At 42.4% G+C, this 18,761-nt stretch overlaps 3 protein-coding genes and 1 non-coding gene across 5 annotated transcripts; 1 reads left to right on the plus strand and 3 right to left on the minus strand.

Moving 5' to 3' along the window:
- Positions 1-209: 209 nt before the first annotated feature.
- LOC138208281 (cytotoxic granule associated RNA binding protein TIA1-like) lies at positions 210-8,865 on the minus strand. Of its 2 annotated transcripts, XM_069166047.1 has the most exons (13): positions 8,634-8,865; positions 7,459-7,555; positions 7,126-7,224; positions 6,084-6,138; positions 5,848-5,935; positions 5,374-5,449; positions 5,065-5,173; positions 4,847-4,942; positions 3,873-3,957; positions 3,363-3,501; positions 2,785-2,841; positions 2,412-2,563; positions 210-536 (listed from the first exon to the last, which is right to left on the minus strand). In XM_069166047.1, exons 1-13 carry the CDS (start codon positions 8,660-8,662, stop codon positions 398-400), a joined length of 1,221 nt encoding a protein of 406 aa, XP_069022148.1. In that variant the 5' UTR covers positions 8,663-8,865; the 3' UTR covers positions 210-397. The 2 variants fall into 2 exon arrangements, with proteins under 2 accessions (XP_069022148.1, XP_069022149.1); XM_069166048.1 differs by lacking the exon at positions 2,785-2,841.
- Positions 8,866-9,332: 467 nt separating this feature from the next.
- Positions 9,333-9,403, minus strand: trnag-ccc (transfer RNA glycine (anticodon CCC)). The gene has a single exon. It is a non-coding gene; the product is annotated as a tRNA-Gly (tRNA).
- A 669-nt stretch (positions 9,404-10,072) lies between these two features.
- Positions 10,073-15,171, plus strand: rchy1 (ring finger and CHY zinc finger domain containing 1). Its single transcript, XM_069166203.1, has 10 exons — positions 10,073-10,169; positions 10,742-10,861; positions 11,014-11,129; positions 11,949-12,027; positions 12,130-12,174; positions 12,275-12,333; positions 12,677-12,706; positions 13,132-13,252; positions 13,565-13,877; positions 14,020-15,171. Exons 1-9 carry the CDS (start codon positions 10,119-10,121, stop codon positions 13,865-13,867), a joined length of 924 nt encoding a protein of 307 aa, XP_069022304.1. The 5' UTR covers positions 10,073-10,118; the 3' UTR covers positions 13,868-13,877; positions 14,020-15,171.
- Positions 15,172-15,181: 10 nt separating this feature from the next.
- On the minus strand, positions 15,182-17,216 carry LOC138208368 (uncharacterized). Its single transcript, XM_069166204.1, has 3 exons — positions 17,142-17,216; positions 16,230-16,312; positions 15,182-16,101 (listed from the first exon to the last, which is right to left on the minus strand). The coding sequence occupies exons 2-3, from the start codon at positions 16,290-16,292 to the stop codon at positions 15,421-15,423; spliced, it is 744 nt and encodes a 247-aa protein (XP_069022305.1). The 5' UTR covers positions 16,293-16,312; positions 17,142-17,216; the 3' UTR covers positions 15,182-15,420.
- Positions 17,217-18,761: the final 1,545 nt, after the last annotated feature.

Below are 18,761 nucleotides of genomic sequence, written 5' to 3' on the forward strand. Positions count from 1 at the left end.
AATCCAAAAAGTTTCTCCTTTACAGTTTTATACTCATTTACAGTCAACTTAAAAATGGTAAGAGCCCTGGTTGGTGGCCAGTCTCGCCTACCACACAATAGGTGTAAATACCTGCGTGGGTCAAAATCGCCGCTCCCTCGCTCCCGTTATACCTCAAACCACCACCACCCCCCCTCCCTCCCTCTCCCGCCCACCCCACCCACCCCCCACCCCCAATGAAATCCCATTTTACATCTCGCAGACGTCAACCTTCCCCCGTTAGGTTCCACATCCCAGTAAAAGTCTTAGTCCTGCCACAAAATGGAGGCGGTGTTACACAGCCCCGCGGGGCACCGGGCAGCCAGTAAGAGGCTGCGGGGTTGACAAGAAAAAAAAAATCTCCCACCCTGCCCACCTATCAGTGTGTGGGGTATCCTGCGGCTCCCATACCGGGCTGGTTGGCTAGCATACTGCCATTCAATCCCTGTGTAGGCTCCATAACCCCACCGTTACTGATGGCGCTCATGCCAGTCCACCCAGCACTGGCCGGTAAGTGACTGCAAAAAAAACGGAGGTAAAGAGAGAGAGAGAGAGAGAGAGAGAGAGAGAGAGAGGGAGGGAGAGAGAGAGAGAGAGAGAGAGAGAAAAGAGACAAAATGCCAGCAGGTTAGAAGAGACAAGGCGAAAAGGGAGGCAAAAGGGACGGTTCGTATTAGAGCTACTAGAATCTCGACAGGCTAGAATGAGAACGAGAAGGCAAACAAGAGTTATCAGAGGATGTGAGGATGAGGAAGGCTGGGTAAAAATTAAAAATAAAATAAAAATAAAGCTAGCAACAACAAAACAAAATCAGGGGAAAAAAATTAAAATCAGAAAGTGGAGGGGTTGTATGGAGGCATCGAAGGGAAGTGTCATTTGATTATACATTAGGTGGACAAGCAGACAAAGAGCAAACAGGCTAAAGCGCAGCAAGCTAAATATACCTTTCTAAACAACCCCCTCCCCCCCCCCTCTCCATCCCCGACCACCTCCCGACTGCTGATAACCACGACACAAAAACGAACCCGCCTACAGACACATAAGCCACGCTGCACACGACGCCTCGCTTGCTCCCGCCGCTCGTCTGCGTTTGGCCGCGAAGTCGAACAAAAATTAAAACTCTCACCGAATTCACACGATGGATTTGAAAGTGTTTTTTTTTTTTTTTTTGTTTAAATTCAAATTCAGTGTTGAGATGAGACAGCTTATAACAGGATAAAAGTTTTCTCTTCAAAATTTCAAGTCGAGAAGAGGCCCGAAGCCGCCGTCCTCGTAGGAATTGTGCATTTACTGAGCATTCGACAGTCGAACGCGCTTCGTCTCCGTCACGCCGGGGTTTTTTTGTGCAGAGCTGCTGCAGCCGGTCACCAAAAAAATTTAAAAAAATAAAAATAAAAATGTTAAAAAGACTGTCAGCAACGTGAAGCCTCTCCTTTTATTTATATCCTCGGGTGCACAAAACATCACTGCACACAGTGGCTGTCTAAATAATAAAAAAAAAAATAATAATCCCAAAAAAAAAATGTGATAACCTACAGATGATATTCAACATAATCAGATCAGTAGAAAATCAATCAATGAAATCAACAACAACAACCAAAAAAATGACATTAATGAGGACAAAAAAATAAAAAAATAAAAATTAACTGAACAGCCTTAATGAGGGACAGTCGGTACACACACACACACACACACACACGCACACACACGCACACACACACACACAGTGGGCAAACTGACACAAAGGGAAAAATGCATTCTTCATCACAAACTGCCCCCGGGTGTCGACAGGAAGTGAAAACTTTTAGATATTTTTGTGCTCCATTTAGTCAATTATCTTTAAACTTACTGAAATTCAAAAATCTTTTTAACTTTTAGCTGGTCGGAGGATGTTTTTCTTTTTTTAAATGTATTATTCTTATTTTTTTTTAAACATTCGTTGCTTTGAGCGACCGTGGGCGCGAAATTCAAGTGATAAAAACATTTTTTTTTTTCTTTCTTTCCGGGGAACAGAAGCCTTCAGGTATGAGGACGTGCTGAGCAGCAACGACACACCGAAACAGGTTTAACGACAAACATTTCAGTTCAGATTGTTCTCTCTCTCTGCGTACGTGCTTATTTCTCAATCTTCTTGAGGTGAGCGAGGCGAGGAGGGAGGAGGCGAGGAGGGAGGAGGCGAGGAGGGAGGAGCCTTGGCTCCCTCCTGTGGCCAGAGCTGGCTCTCACTGACTCCCCCCCTCCGCCCCTGGTCTTGAATGGGTGGCGGAGGGAGGTGGGGGGAGGGAGGTAGGGCGTGGGGGTGGGGGTGGGGGGTGGGGGGGGTGTACTCTGGTGGTGCTGGAGTAGGAGGAGGCGGTGAACGGGAGCCCTTTGCGCACACCGTTGCTACTTACTTGAAGCCCTGCTGGTTCCAGGCCTGCCCATAGACGCCGTAGGTGGGGACCTGCCACCCGTTCGGGACGTACTGGTTGATCTGGGGCCCGTTGCCGTACCACTGGCCCCACTGGCCGTAGGGCTGGGCCGCAGCGAAGCCGATCTTGTTCTGCTGCAGAGGGCGGCACAGAGAGTCGCGCTTTCAGTACGCTTCGCATAGTTAGCCAGCCGGTTAGCCTGTTAGCATTGCGTGGACAAAAGTAAACTGGATGTTTTGCATCTTTTAAAAAAAAAAAAAAAACAACAACAACAAAAAAAAACAAATAAAAAAAAAAAAAACGGCAGTTTCCCACCAACAGTGAATAAGTTGTAATCTTTTAACGTTGCACTGACCAGTGGCGGTTTTACTTTCTGCTGGCTGCTAAAAGCTAACTGCTGTTGTCCGACCGTCTGTTGAGCAGAAGCAGAAATCAACACTTCTGTCCTTCACGACAGACACGAGTCCTTCAAAATAAAAGCACGAGCGATCGCGCTTTAAGGAGGCCTCTACGTCACCCCTCTCACCTCAGCGGCGTTCCTCGCGACAGATTTATCGTGAGCACGGCTTTAAGACCGAGCTGACGATAAGTCTCTGAAAGACTTAAAAACTTCCTGCTGCGGTCTCGTTTTTAACCAAAAGTAAACAAATCATAACATCCGATCTCAACACTTGACCAACTTTCCCGGAGAACATCGCCGAGAGGAGCCGGGCTTTTGCAGCCTCAGCAAAATGGACTCAAAACATCACCTTTTGGTTTTTTTTTTTTGTTTTTTTTATTCCTACTTTATGTAAAGCTAAGAAAAAAAAACAACAACAACGGGAAATACATGAAATGATTGTTGGGAGTCCTTTTAAATCGTGACGTTTTCATTTTTTTTACGCGTGACGAAACTCGGCATCTTGTGTTTGCGTCGTCTTTGGCGTTCCTCACCTGGGGCAAGGACATCTGCTGCATCGAGTTCATCATGTCTGGGGTCTCTTTGCCCCAGTAGCATTTGACTATGTGGCCCTCTATTGAAGAGCCGTTCACCGACACAATGGCATGGGCTGCTGACTCATGGGAGTTAAACCTGCACAAAAACACAAGGGGGGGAGGGAGGGGGAGGGGAGGGGGAAGAGAGATTGGAAATGCTGAACCTCATTTCATAGATATTTACTCAGCAGTGGTGACCGCGCCGCTGCTGGCGATCTGGTCTGTTAGCAAACTGAGAGAGAGGATGAATATTAATCAGAACGGGGAGGGGGGGGGGGGGGGTGCAGGAATTAATACTCGGGACGAAACAAGACTTCTACAAAAAAACAAAAACAAAAAAACGAGAGAGGAGAGCTTCAGGTTTTCTTCTCCTGTATCACAATCAGACGTCGACCTCGCTGAAGAAGAAGAAATGGGAAACACAAACAACAACAAAATTAAAAATAAAAGAGAGAATCTCCCACATACCTCACAAACGAATAGCCTTTGTCTGGGAAAACTCTGACCTCCATGATTTGTCCGAAGGGCGAGAAGGTCTGTCTCATCAGTTGCTCTGAAAGCGCAGCAGAAAGGAAGAGATTAGACGTCGTTTCCACGTGGGTCCATGTGTCGCGAGAAACGTGTCCCGCCGGCAACGCCGGGTCTCTTTCGTGGTTCCGTGTTAAAGATCACAGACCCGGTACGACTTTACAGGGAACGCCGAACTACTTTCAAGAAGTTATAATTGGAAAATTATCGACACTTCTGCTTTTTTTTTTTTTTTTTTAAAGACTAACAATGACGTCAGTCACGAAAATAGTAAACCGATTCATTTTGTCTGTGAACTAACTAATCCTTCTATGGCGTAAAGTTATAAACTGTTAGTTGGATAAATTTGGTGACACAACACAGATGGGTATTTTAAGCAAAAAAAAATACTCTACAAAGCCGTTGATTGTTGATGTTGTGGATGGACCTCGCTTAGCTGTGGTAGAAGTTATGATATGCTAGATTTACATGGCAGAGATTTTTCACTGCACTTCACTTCTGGTTATTTTTCTGAAGAAGTTCCACACCAAACTTTTTGACGGTTGTAGTCTTCAGATTGTGTTTCCCGTTTGTGCCGAAGCATCTTAACATCACAGCCCGGCGGCAACGTGTTCCTCTTCTTTTTCTTGCGTTCTTTAAAAAGGTGGTTGGCTTGTTTTTAATAGCTTTAATAATAATGCATTACTACTCGGTGTCGGATAATTGCACAAACTATTTTTTTTTTTTAATTTTAAATCACGAGTCATCTCTATTGAATAATAAAAAAAAATTTAAAAAAAAAAGATATTTACAGCAGCGCTCACTTCAGCTTTTCCGCTTCATTCCACCTCTTTGAAATCTTTGCTGTAATCACGTCACCATTTTTTTGTTGTTGTTGTTGTTTTTTTAGCAGTGCTACTCGTAGTATTGGTCACCTGTCAGTCCTGTGCTGACTCCACCGCAGTACACTGTGCAGTTACTGGGGCTGGACTGGTTCATCACTTCATCGAAGGATAGGTGCTTGGAGTTATCTGGCGGGAGAAGACGAGACACGGAGCAAGCGTTAACGCGTCGATCCGACATCCTGGGCGGGAAAAAAATAAAGAAAGAAAGAAAGAAAGAAAAGAAAATCGGCACGTTTGCGACGACGTACTTTCATAGGTGGTCTTCGGGGCGGGGGGCTTTCTTGTGGCCCAGTTGGTCCGGATCTGTCTGCCTCCTAACCACTGACCCCCCATGTGCTGAATGGCGTTCTCCGCGTCCTGGAGCGAAGAAAGAGTCAAACCGAGACACAACCTTTGTCAAAAAAAATTTGCTTTTTTTTTCTTTTCTTTTTATAAATGGCATAACAGGACAGAAACAAGATTTGGTTCTGTTTTTTTGCAACTTATTTCATAGATAAAATGATGCTTTTAAGAGCCCCTTCATTGACAGCAGTGGGAAGACGATGATGCCGACTTACCCATTTGTTGAAGAAAGACACGAAGCCATAGCCTTTAGATTTCCCTGTAGCCATGTCCTTCACAACTCGAGCATCTCTGTGGACAAAAACACACAGCGGCGGCACGTCAGACTCTACGGGTCAAAACTTTAAAGTATTAAGTTAGAAAATTTGCAAATAATCACATTTAAGAAGCTTGAGAATTGAAAAAAATAAAAGCGATTAAATGACGATCAAAACGGCTGACTGTATTTCGTCGACATTAACCGATTCAACTTCAAGTGAAATCAAAAAAAAATCTCGACGCTCAAGAGTTGAGCCCTCTATGAATGATGAATTCACTCTTTGCTCCCACGGTTTCCGCTCTTCTATTTCTTAATATGTTTCACCGTGACGTGGCAGGAAACGGGATCACGTTGCTTCCTGGTGTCGGAGCGCGGCCGATCCCTGATTTAATAATCTCCAGCGTCAGTTAACATTAAGCGAGACACTCACGATATCCTGCCGAACGGACCGAAGGCCGCTTTGACGTCTTCTGTGGTTATTTCTGGGCTGAGGTCTCCGACGAAGACATGAAAGTGATCTATAGGGTAAAGAAAACATAAATTATATGTTAAATACACGCTTTGTTTCAAGCTTCTTTTCAAAAAAAATAAAAAAAATAATATCATTTCCAGACTGGAGTAAAAATCCACATTTCTGTACGCCATCATCGGAGGACGTGTACTTACTACTTGTGTCTTTTTTCTGGCTGGTTGGCGTCGTGGCCCAGTTGACTTTGACCTCCTGCGGAGAGGGGCAGAGAGAAGGACAGGCCAGGTGGGATACGTTTACATCGTTTAGTAAAATCACCACGATACGGGTGAATACTTTTAAGAGATTTTATAAGTTTATTGCGATATGGGTGTCTCGCTCGCTTCCTCCTGCGCATGTTAAGTGAGGGCGTGCGATTTTTTTTTTTTTTTTTTTTAATTTGTTTTATCTCTTATCCAATCTTCAGCTCTCTTAGCTTGAAGAGAAGCAGGTTTTTTTTTTGTTGTTGTTGTTTTTTTAAAGATGTGACAAAAAGCCAAGAGTTTAACCTTGGTATGACACGAAGGAGGAGCATTTGTGCAATGTCGAAACACTGAAATCTAAGACGTAGGCCAAGAACAAAAATGTATTATATCAAAAAAATATATATAATTTAAGGCATACAGCTCAGCGCCACATTTTCAGGATTATGTCCAAGCACTGAACTCATAATTACACCATCCAGCACCACTTTTAATATTCTTTCATAAGACTCTGGGGTTTTTTAAATGGTGGAGATTAAAACTTTAATGGTTTGCTCTGTTGTTTCGAGATAACCTGGTTGAACGAAGGTCCTCCTAAACGTAACAAGTTCGGCTCCAGAGTTATATTTCCGTTATTAATTTCTCTTCTCAAGCCTCACTTGGCTTGAAATATTCAAGCCACATCAAATAGGTCAGTTCGCTTTTAAGAGCACGACTATTTTACAGATTAAGAAGCCGTAATGAAACAAAGTTTTACCAACGGAGAGACAATTTTCAGCCTTTCGGTAATGATGCGAAATCTGCTCGAGCAGCTTTTTCCTCGTTATTTACAATCTCCTTATTGAATTCATGAAATATGCGAACTACCTGCACTCCACTAGTTTGTTTTCTCTGTTTGTTTGTTGTTGTTTTTTTTTTTTCAGATGAGCACACAACCTAAATTTCCCGCTCCAACAGCCCACCCGTCCCCACTCACCCTGTAGATACGATAGCTTACCTTACCCATTATTTTCCTTCCATTCATGGCTGCCAGTGAGGCAGCAGCATGCCTGTGGTCATAGAACTCCACAAAGCAGTACGGATCATTTCCAGCCGTCTGTCAACGGGAAAACAAAACTGATATTAAGTCAACATTTAGAAAGAAAAAAAACAAAAATCACTGCAGATGACCAGAGCCACCTACTGTAGTTTTGGTGTCAGACCTGATACGATAAAGAGCGGAAGAAGAAGATCGCATCACACACATATGTGGACCGATATAACACCTCCCAGCAGGTGAAATGTCAGCAACCAAAACCGTACACGTAAAAGAGGGGGAATAAACACTCACGTCAACTATCATTTTACAGCTCTTGCAGGGTCCGATCTGTGTGAAGACCTGCAGGATGAGGGGCTCGGTGACATCCCTGGACAGATTCCCCACATACCTGGCAAAAAAAAACAAAACAGGGAGAGACACGGAGGACTTGAGTCTTTGTGGAACAGGAAGTAGCATGCAAACAAAGGCTAGTTAACAGGGCTAGCTGCAACCCACAACAATTCCTTACATCCAACGGGTGGAGGAAGGGTGGAGGTGGTGGAGGAGGAAGGGAGAGAGGGGAGGGAAGGGGGGGGGGGGGGGAGAAAAAATTTGCAATAAAAAAGGGGACGGAAATGATAACAGGAGGGGGGGGGGGATGGTGGGTGGGGGGAGGGGGTTTCTGTTTTACGTAAACAACCCCAGTATGGTCGCCGCCTCGCCGTCCCGTCCCGTCCCCCGTCCCCCGTCCCGTCCCCCTCTCTCTCCCTCTCTCTCCTCTCCCCGAGCGTTGACGTGGCTTCTCCGCCAGCTAGCTTAACAGACGCCGCTAGCCGGCTCGCACGGGGCCTCTAAAAGGGGCTAAAGTGTGCTAGCAGCTAACGGTGCTTTCGGGAAGGGAAGAAAAAAAAAAAAACCCGCATCCTTTTCTTACGGTCTCGATATTAATCTCTAATAATACAAATAAATAAAATAAAAACACGATAACACCCGCGAGCGTAGCTACGAGTCCACGGGAAGCCTTCACACGTGAGGAGGAGAAGCGACTCGCTTTAAGAATGGCGTTCGGTCGTTAGGAAGCTAACGGGAGCTAGCGGCGGGCTAGCCGCTTAGCTCGCCCGCTCGCTCGGTTTCATTTTCAGGCGGAACCGCGGTTCGGTGCGTTTATCGGAACCGGGTCGAACACGACTCTTCACGGCGGCGGTTCTGTTCGCGTTCCCACCGCGTTCCGGGAGAAAAAAAACACACAACACCCTCACTCGGAAAGTGTCGCCACGAAAATATATATGTATATATAACGTGAATTGAAATAATTTAATTTATTATTTTATTTTAAATTGAGACAACAACGTGGAATTTTTTTTTTTTTTTTTTTTTCCCCGTAAGGGGGGGACGACGCGCCGCCAGTTAGACGGAGCCTTTCCCCCCCGTTTCCAGGACGTAGACGGGCCCCCACCACCACCAACACCACCGGCGCGGATACTCACAAGGTTCTGGGTTGATCGTCCTCCATCATCCAAAAAAAAAAGGGTTCGTTGTTTTGTTTGAAGCGGTCGCGTCCTGGAGGAGGCTCTTTAATCCAGTGACATACACGCGGGCGTCGGAAGACTCTATCTACTATTCACCGATAAATCCGTGGGCCCGAGTCCGCGTCTCCTTCTCCTTCTTCTTCTTCTCTCGCACCGCAGACAGCCTCGGTCTGATGCAAACAATAGGAAGTTGAAGATGGCGGAGGAGCGGCGTCAGCAGCGTCGACCTGCGCGCTGAAACCGAGCCAATAAAAAAAAAAAAAAAATAAAAAAATAAAAAAAAATAAAGCGCTCCTTTGCTCCCACGCACAAAGATGTGCTTTCCGCACATCTGTACCGCTGGATGGAGCTGCACGCGTATATAATTAGCTTTAAAAAAAAAAATTTAAATAAAAAAAAAAAGAGATGGGCGGGATTATATATATATATATATATTTTTAACGTTAGATAATTAATGGGCACACGTATGTTAAGAGAGAATAACAGCTGGACAAAACTGAGAACTGCGTTGTAAAAACGCAACGAGATTAAAGTCCAGTTTTTATTTTTTTTTTATGTCGGTGATATTTGAGAAATGGGCTTTACTTTTTTTTATTTTTTTTTATTTTATTTTTTTTATTTTATTGAGAGCAAAAAAAAAAAAAAAAAAAAAACACGTGCGCCGCCCGGGAATCGAACCCGGGTCGCAAGAATGGGAATCTTGCATGATACCACTACACCAGCGGCGCCGGTGGTCAGGAGAGGAGGGGAGCGGAAGTTGTATTAAAGTAGATCCAGATCGATCATTCATTGATTACCGAGCAGAGTCCAACTATACCGGAGGGCCTCTCGGTCCAGGACCTTGAAGTTTGAAGTAATGCGAAATGACTCAAACCAGCCACGGATATTTAAAACACTCAACCCCCCCTCCACTCCCTCCCTCCCTCCACCACCAAAGAGACTTGGAAAGACACAAACTAGACAAACTAATCACACCAACAAGGAAATGACTGACAAAAAAAAAAAAATAAGTTCCTTAAAACACATCAAGAGACTTAAAATAACCAGTTTTGAGGAACATATAGTTCCATGTAAAGAACGAGTAAAAGGTTTCCTTTCACCGATGGAGATGTCCGGAGAATTACATTTAATATTAATATTAATCGCAAAGACACCACTGGGTATTTTACTGGTTTTAAACTTTTTTTTGAAACTGAATCCAGATGTCAGCGTTAAGAAAACGAGAAGCTCAAAGAAAACGAAGGAAGGGTTTTATTCTTTTTATTTAACTTATTTGTTTTTTGTTAAATTATTTCCAGGCAGTGAAGCGCCGTTTAGAGCCACACCGCTTCTGTCCGGTAGGTGGCGGTAAATGCTCCGTCGCGCTTTGTTTGCCGACCTGCCGTTGGAAAAAAAAAACAATAAGACCAAGAAGAAGTCGTCTCCCACGAAGAAGAACCAAACATGGCTTCCGCCGCCGGTTGCGAACATTACGTGCGCAGCTGCTTGTTAAAAGTGAGTTAACTTTGGGGAAAATATCTTCCATATAAATTAATTTTAATGCGTGATTGGCTCTCAATGTGGGCGTCCGAGTTTGCCGAACTGTAACTCTGCGATAACGAGTTGTTTATTTGTATTGCTCTGGTAGCAACTACTTCTAGCTACGTAGTTATTAGCCGGTAACCTAGTGAGGGACATGACGTGTTAATATTAGATTAGATCGTCACCCACCGTGTCGGCTTTATATTCTGCCTGCTTATGATATTAATGCATTGAAACTTTTGATTTTACTTTTCTACACATCTTCTTTTTTTTTTTAAATAAGTTTTGCCGGAAGTCATTTGTTGTCTAGGCTACCCTCCGCTCAGGACTATGATTGACATATGTAAAAAAAAACACAAGGACTATGATTGACATATGTAAAAAAAACACAAGGACTATGATTGACATATGTAAAAAAAAAAACAAGGACTATGATTGACATGTAAAAAAAACACAAGGACTATGATTGACATATGTAAAAAAACAACAAGGACTATGATTGACATATGTAAAAAAAACAACAACACATGTTTGTACCCGTGCAGGCACCCTGCTGTGGTAAACTGTACGTGTGCCGCCTGTGCCATGACGCAGAGGAGAACCACCAGATGGACCGATTCAAAGTCCAAGAGGTGCAGTGCTCCGAGTGTCAGGCGGTGCAGCAGGTAACCGAGAAAGAGGCAAAAAATAAACACTGGGTGATCTTAAATGTGTCACCGGTTTTCCAACGTTTGGTTTTCATGTTGTGGTGAGTTCAAGAACCCCCCGCCCCCTAAAAAATAAAGAACTGTATAAATGTCAGGTGTCGCTCTTCCAGGCGCAGCAGACCTGCGAGCAGTGTCACGTGCAGTTCGGGGAGTATTACTGTGACGTTTGTCACCTGTTCGACAAGGATAAGAAGCAGTACCACTGTCAGCCCTGTGGAATATGCAGGTGAGGGAAATAGTGTGGATTATTTATCTTAAAGGGATAGTTTTTGAATGTTTTTGGGTTTTTTTGAAGTGAGGTACTTAATAAATAGTCTGTAGATGAGGTCGGCACGTCTCCAGTTTGAGAGCTCAAACTCCACTTAACTAACCTCATTTGCCATTTAAGTGTAAATTATATTATATATTTTCACCTAATTTCCTTCAGGAAGCCATTTTCACTGAAATCCTTATATTTCTCCCCTCAAAGCCACCAGACTCCCTCCACAAAAACAGTCATTTTATCCCCGACAACACGGCAGCTACTGATCTACTGGCTGCTGTTCCTCGCCTGAAATCGAGGTGAAGCACGGAAATAATTCAAAATATAGCTTAAAATAGTTTTTGATGCTGACGCCGTCCACAGCGGTATTTTTGTCTTTTAGCATCCATGTTCGGCACACCTGGCTGCTTCTCCGAACTGAAGACGAGCCGACAGTAATTTACTGCAGGAAATACACCTACTATTGATAAGTACCTCAGACAACCCTATTTAAAAACAATAAATAAATACCAAATTACCCCTTTAAATACACGTCAATAACTTGTTACAACTTTTGAAAATAAAATGTATAACCTCAGTAATAACGACATGGATGTTTGGAGAGCGTGACGTTACACGTAAAATTTGTCATTTGTCTTTTTTTGTGATGGTTATTTTATCGTCCTGATATGAAATGTAATTGTTTAATTGTTACTTAATCAGTTTACACCACATCCATAATTTTTTTATTTTTATTTTTTTTTTAATCTGTGCGCTGTGTTTTGAATACCCCCCCCCCCGCAGGATCGGACCCAGAGAGAAATACTTTCATTGTGAGAAGTGCAATTTGTGTTTAGCTCAAGATCTGCGAGGAAACCACAAGGTGATTATTTACTCCGCTCCTCGTCGTCGTTCACGTGTTCTGTTTAGTGAGCAAACGAGTCTCCGCGCCGCCTTCGTTCACAATCATCTTGTTGTGTTTCAGTGTGTTGAAAATGTCTCCCGACAGAACTGCCCGGTGTGCATGGAGGTAATGACACGCGTGTGGCGCATTAGAAGAGATGCACGTTTGATTCACATGAATTCATTTTTCTCTACAATTTGACACGGCGTCTCTGTTTTCCGTGCAGGATATTCACACGTCCAGAATCGGAGCTCATGTTCTTCCATGCGGTCATCTCTTACACAAGTATGACTCATTATTAGTCTCCGAATTACTGGTAGGTCAAGGTTATGGGGCTGAATGCTGCATATTTATCCCAACGTTTCATTGTAGAAAAACTAGATGGATCCACAACGTTGTCCTGACAGATTTCTGAGCACAGTGTTTATTCTTTATACTATGTTTTTATGTATCTTTAAAAAAAAAAAAGGAATAGAAATATTATATTTAAACAGATAAGGGGAAGAAAAGATAAAGATATTGTTAATTTAAAAGCCCCATATTCTATCTGTGGGAGTTTTGTGTTCAGTCGTTCCAACATCCGTTGCGATGTGAAAATAACAAATACTGTTCTTTACGTTTTCCACAGGACCTGCTTTGATGACATGGTCAGAACAGGGTATGTTCCTTTTTGGTGACTTGTTTATTTGGGGTCAAATATCGTCTCGGTTGTAATCAGATTACAATCAGCTTTCTTCAGTAAGCCGATTTATTAAATGTCAAGTAAATTCGAAACCCGGTTTCTGTATTCAGGGTTATAGTTTCTCCTGAAGAACACTGATTTCTTTGCCCTTTTACGCATTAAAAGGATTCTGTTCAAACTCTGACTAGAAAGCCATCGTATACCTAATTTAACTGTGATACAAAGTGTACCATGGCTCCGAAATACAGCCTGGTGTTGGGGACAAATGTGAATCACTGACCAGCTGCATGTGTACATGGATTTACAGTAACCGGGTGCATGTAAATGCATTCTTTATTTTGTGTCATGGTTACTGCATGTGAGATCACTGACTGCGAGGCCTTCCATGTTATTTGTTTCAGAGCTTATCGCTGCCCTCTGTGCATGCACTCTGCCTGGAACATGGAGGACAACTGGGATCAGATCGACAAGGAGATCGCTCACTCGCCGATGCCCACAGAGTACCGGGGAGCCACCGTCAAAGTAAGACTTCAGGAATCCAAGAAAGGGTCATATTTTATCATAGATAGAGAGAGAGAGATAGTAAAGGTATAAATATAAAAAAAAATTAAAATGCATGATATATACAAATAAAATAGAATTCAATTCATTTAAAAATTAAAAACAGTGCAGCGGTGTGAATGATGAAGTAGGATGGATTTGGCCAGAGGTGAGTTATTGTACGGTCTGATTGCAATGGGCAGGAATTGATGATGATGATGATGTTGATGATGATTAATTGAAAGTAGCGTTGACTAACTGACCATTCGTTGTTTGTTTTTTTCCTCGCTGCAGATCATATGTAACGACTGCCAAGCCCACTGCACGGTGCCGTTCCACGTGTTGGGGATGAAGTGCACCGGCTGTGGCTCCTACAACACAGCACAGGACGGGGGACTCATCCAGCCGCCGCAGCAGCAGCCGGAGCTGCAGGAGCAGCCAGAGGGGCAGGAGCAGCAGCAGGAGCAGCAGGTTGAGCAGGAGCAGCAGGCGGAACAACAGGCGGAGCAGCAAGAGGAGCCGGATACTGAGAACGAGACGGAAACAGACGAGGAGCCTGAGCAGCAAGATCAACACGAGGAGCCCACGCCTCACTAGCTGAACCAAAGTGGGTGACGTTTATGCTGTCGACATGTGACTGTTACACTACATCGGTAAAACATTACAGTGAGTGTAACAGTAGACTGACCCAATATTAGTTGGTGCATATTTAAAAAAACAAAAAAAAGCTATTTTCTGTACCTGCTTAGGCGGGAACTTTCCCAGGATGCACCAGGGGAGAGCTGAAGGGGACACCTCGGACAGGTTGTCGGTCTTATCACATGACTACCGACATTGGACACCAACAGACAGATTTAAAGCCCAACGGACCTGCATGTCTTTACGCTGTGACAGGAGATCCAGGAAGGCATGACGTCAGCATGCAAACGCCACACGGCGACAGTCTGATACACGTGCGATGAGTTCAGGGGCTGGCGTCGTCGTCTTTTTTTTTTTTTAATGCTATCAGCGTGTCTTGTTTGTTTTGTACTGTTACCGGCCCGTGCAGCCTCACAGATCACACTACAAATAAACACGAGCCTCAGCCAGAACTCAACATCCTTAACACTGTAGTAAGTCAGCATATGAACATATTTTTTTTTTTTTTTTTAAATAAATATTGATCAAGCAAAAGGGAAAGATTCGCAGGGCATTCCTCGGAGGAATAAAAGGTGCATGTGTGTGGACTACTGCATCTGCATCCGTTTTTGCTGTTTCTTGCAAAGATTCGACAGATAACATTGAATATATTTGAATTCCTGAGAGTGTTTTGCCCTCTTTATGAGCTCCACAAACCTGATTCCATAGGTAACGAAAAATTGAATGAAAAATACAACTTTTATTGTTTCCCCACCACCAAAACTCAAAGCACAAGATCTTAACGTGCAGGTCTTTAAATGTGCGTCTATTAAAGCTGTTAACCTACTTCACTTATAATTGTAAGAAACAAAATATATAACAGGGCTTTTGAGTTATCATACGCAGAGAAATCATTAAAAAAAAAAAAAAATTCTCCTTGATTTGGATGTTCTTTAACCTGCTCGTTTTCTAAAGCTGGCCAATCAGATGACAGCATGGCTTCAGCGATCTTCTTGCCTGTTCTTGTTATGCTAAACGTAAGGATGACGTAATCCCATTTTCGACACCTCCACCTATTGAGTATCTGCTCACGAACATTCAGACCGTACTGTAATTTCCGCTGTGACACGCGGCTTCTGATTCCAGGATCGACAGTCATCTTTTTTGTTTTTCTCGTTGTCATTGCTGCCGGCAGGTGTCGGGGTTTGCTGTGCTGTAATACAAGCTCCCATTAAACAACATGATTTGTATTAAACATTGTCGCCTTCAGAACAACAGAACAACTCATTGGATTGAAGATAAAAACCATTTAATCACAGTTTAATTTTTCACCTGCTCATCAATACATTTGAGGTGTTGATTCCATTAGTCAGCACTTTTTCTTTTTTTTTTCTCCATTGTATTTATAGCAGTTATTTACACGTTATAACAGGATTACCACTGAGGAAGGAAATTAAAACGTGATATTTTGCTCTCATGTTACAGTATTAAGCCAACACCTTGTGTTCTGGTGAATGTGGTGTCTGCTAGTGTCACATGTTATCTCCTCGTGGAGGAGCCGGCTCAGGCGTCGAGTACTGGAAAGTGAAACAAACAGGGATACCGGTCAGGCCGGTTCCGATGCTGATTGGCACGGGTGTGACCGTGGAGAAAGACCGAGGTGTCGGTTGGGTGATATGTGGAGGAAAGGGTGGAGTGACACCCGCGGGGAATCCTTGGTATGCGGTGGTGACCTGCGGTTGGTCTGTCTCTGTGATGATATCGGTGCCTGTCAGCACCGGGTGCAGCAGGGCCTCCGTGTCGGGCGGAAGGCGCACTGTGACGGCGTTCAGGGAGTCGCTCGCGGGGCCAGGTTCAGGGGTGACGGCGTTCAGGGAGTCGCCCGCGGGGCCAGAGTCAGGCGTGTCCTGAGAAACGCCCGGAGCAGTTTGAGAGGGGTCATCGTGTGGCACGAGTTGTAAAGCAGAGTCCGTGGAGGTTTGCGGGTCTTCAGCGTCCGGCAGGTTGGACGTATCGACCGTGGCTGGAGAAGGTCCCGCAGAGGGAAGCAGCTCGGTGGCCAAACCGTCGTTCCCCTCCATCTCTGTGGGCGTGTCCGTCTCTGTGCACGCGGACTGCAGGGGGTCCTGTGAAGCCCCGAGGCGAGCACCGGTCTCCTCTGATGAACTGGACTCCGACGACTTGGAGGAATCCTCGCCCTCGTTTAGGCAGACCTGTTTTATATATATTTTTTTTTTTTTAAATTAAAAAAATATTATTTTTTTTTAAATGAATGTCACAAGTCCACTTCCATTGCTTTAAAGCGGTTAAATATTTGTAGCAGAGAAGTAAAGCTACTCACTGGTTTAGACGTTACCATGGTTACCATGACGACGGCGCAAAGCGTGGCCCTCACAACTGCCATTGTTTTCTTTCCCGTAATTGCTGAAACAGATAAGCAGTAATCTGTAAATTAGTGAAATGTGCAGCTACATCTCAGAGCAAATTAATCTACTTTTTATATTAAATTTACCTGACAGCTGTACTTACGAGTTATTTAGCAACATTTTCAGGTTTTACATCATGTAGAACATTTGGTGAGCCTCTAAAACAGGTTTACTGAACATGTTAAAGCTCCTGCTTTTCATGTCATTCAGCCTGTAATTTACTCCTTAAAATCGAAGAATCACCAAAATCAAAAACTTTTTTTTGCAATTCTGCAGCTACTTTTTGCTTTTGCAGCAATTTAAATGTGGGATTTTTACTTTTCTTAATTATCGTGTTAATGCATTGATTGCAGTAAGAGATCCGAAGTCTATTATTTTGGAATGTTGATTAAATATATTAAAGATATAGATCAGATAAACCATCTATTAAAGAATCGAAAAGCCTTCTTGAAATAAAACTTTTCAAGTCATTTAGTCTGTAATTCACTCCTTCAAATCAAAGAATCGCCTAAATCAAAGATGTTTTTTTAAACAAGTTGATTTACATAAAAGACATTAATTCTGCTGCTCCTTTTTACTTTTGAAGCAATTTGAATGTGGGATTTTAACTTTTTTTTAATATAATTATCGTGTTAATACATTGATTGAAGTAAGAGATCTGAAGTCCTTTATTTCCTTTATGTTAATTAATTCCAAAATATAGCTTCTATTAAAGAAATGTCTTTCTTCAAAAGGCTTTCTTGAAATAAAACGTGAATTTATCAGCATCTTGAGCTACAAAAGTAATAAGACATTTGAAATATCAGCATTTCTGCTTTGATACCTACCTTGATAGTTTAAGAATCCTCTTCTCAGACCCAGACTAACTCTAAAACGTGCCGCTTCCAACAAAAGCAAAACAAATGTTCCCGTCTTCTCAGTCTTGAGTGAATAATCGAACATCTGGGTTGGGCATCTTTTTATACGGCCGTTGTTGTTTCTTGCTTTATGATATACAATTTACTCTCCAGATCCAGTTCACTAACCATCAGGGCTAAATCATTAAACGCCCCCGGATGTACTGGAATTAGAGAGTCCTAAATATTCTTCGGAAGAGAATAAGTACACCAGAAGTGATCATTCACAAGCAAAGGAAACATGTGTTTTGTGGTTTTGGTGTAAACAATAGGAAGAATCCGGTTCAGACTTTAAATACATCTAAAAGTCCTCAGAAATTCTTGGCTAAGTGTTGTTATATATACTTTTTACGGTGTCTACAACTAAAGCCACATAATTTGGAAAAAAAATTACATATATTTGATATCCTCGGTGTCCACTAAATCTAAACGCTTTCTTCCAGCAATTAGTTGAATAGATACTTGACTTTAGAAACGGACAAGTTTCTGTAGACATTAAAACAACATATCCTTCTAAATTCACACTAATTACACGTCCCTACATCTCCTTTTACTTTTATAATTTACAATGACAGCGACAGACAGTCAAGAGGACGTTTACATGTTAAGGAATGTGAGCATCAACACACTCTATGTGTTTGTTGTAAAAGTCCACACACACACACAGAGTAGACCTCTGCTTGCAATCATTGTCCATATGCAAATATGAATAATATATATTTCATTTTATTTTATTACCTATTGAATAAGTAAAAACATTTTAGTATTTATACTATTTTATTCTAAAGTAAAAACTTTGCTTAGATGTAATTGTAATTTTTTTTTTTTTTTTTTTAAGTAAAAAATTTGAGTTGTAACAGTGAAAGATGGTATATGGTCTTTATACTAAATCATATTTTTTGCTTTTTAGGAAAGTAAATTTGTCTTGCATAAAAAACATTTTTGCTTAAATTCAATTTCACCAAAGCATAAATGTAATTTGAGAAAAACTAATGAATTAGGCTGTAACAAATTAGAGTATTTTAAGTTGGTCCAAAGTATCATTTTATTCAGTGTATAGAGTTGAAAGACAAAGTTGATTAAAATGGTAATTCACCATCGTTACGAGCTTCACTCAATGTACACGTTATATTCCACATTGTGCAGTTTACCAAAACCGCAGCATGTTGGCATAAGCTGTAGTAAAACTACTACATAAATAAAAATTCACATTGTATGACCTCTGAGAAAGCACCGTAACATCAGCTTGCCAACACGCTCACAATACCAATGCTGATGTTCAGCCTCAAGTTTACCATGTTCACTCTTTAGGCTCGTCATGACAACATTTGGCTGTTAGTGCTGAACACAATCAGAACTGTCACGGGTTATAAATTTAAAAAAATACGACAGATTTGATCAAATGAGTGTTTGGCAATGACCAAAGTATCCCCAAATAATCCACAGGAGACATGAATGTCATTGCTAACAAGGCCCGTGTTCAAATTTAAGAATACATTTAAAAATTTTAAGCAGCCAACGTTATTATCAATTTACCTTTGTGTATTTTCA

Source organism: Embiotoca jacksoni, unplaced genomic scaffold (genome assembly GCF_022577435.1).
Source record: "Embiotoca jacksoni isolate LCO1_2020_lvr unplaced genomic scaffold, fEmbJac1.0.p SCAF_37, whole genome shotgun sequence".
Taxonomy (NCBI): domain Eukaryota; kingdom Metazoa; phylum Chordata; class Actinopteri; family Embiotocidae; genus Embiotoca; species Embiotoca jacksoni.

Bases quoted from the DNA above. Each gene is read 5' to 3' on its own strand.
- LOC138208281 (XM_069166047.1), bottom strand. From the start codon at position 8,662: ATGATGGAGGACGATCAACCCAGAACCTT. The intron at 7,225-7,458 runs GTGAGTGTTTAT...TCCCGTTGACAG, and splicing joins GCTGTAAAATGATAGTTGAC to ACGGCTGGAAATGATCCGTA. The intron at 5,936-6,083 runs GTAAGTACACGT...TTTACCCTATAG, and splicing joins CCAGAAAAAAGACACAAGTA to ATCACTTTCATGTCTTCGTC.
- rchy1 (XM_069166203.1), top strand. From the start codon at position 10,119: ATGGCTTCCGCCGCCGGTTGCGAACATTACGTGCGCAGCTGCTTGTTA. The intron at 10,170-10,741 runs GTGAGTTAACTT...GTACCCGTGCAG, and splicing joins TGCGCAGCTGCTTGTTAAAA to GCACCCTGCTGTGGTAAACT. The intron at 10,862-11,013 runs GTAACCGAGAAA...TCGCTCTTCCAG, and splicing joins AGTGTCAGGCGGTGCAGCAG to GCGCAGCAGACCTGCGAGCA.
- LOC138208368 (XM_069166204.1), bottom strand. From the start codon at position 16,292: ATGGCAGTTGTGAGGGCCACGCTTTGCGCCGTCGTCATGGTAACCATG. The intron at 16,102-16,229 runs GTGAGTAGCTTT...TATATAAAACAG, and splicing joins CCATGGTAACGTCTAAACCA to GTCTGCCTAAACGAGGGCGA.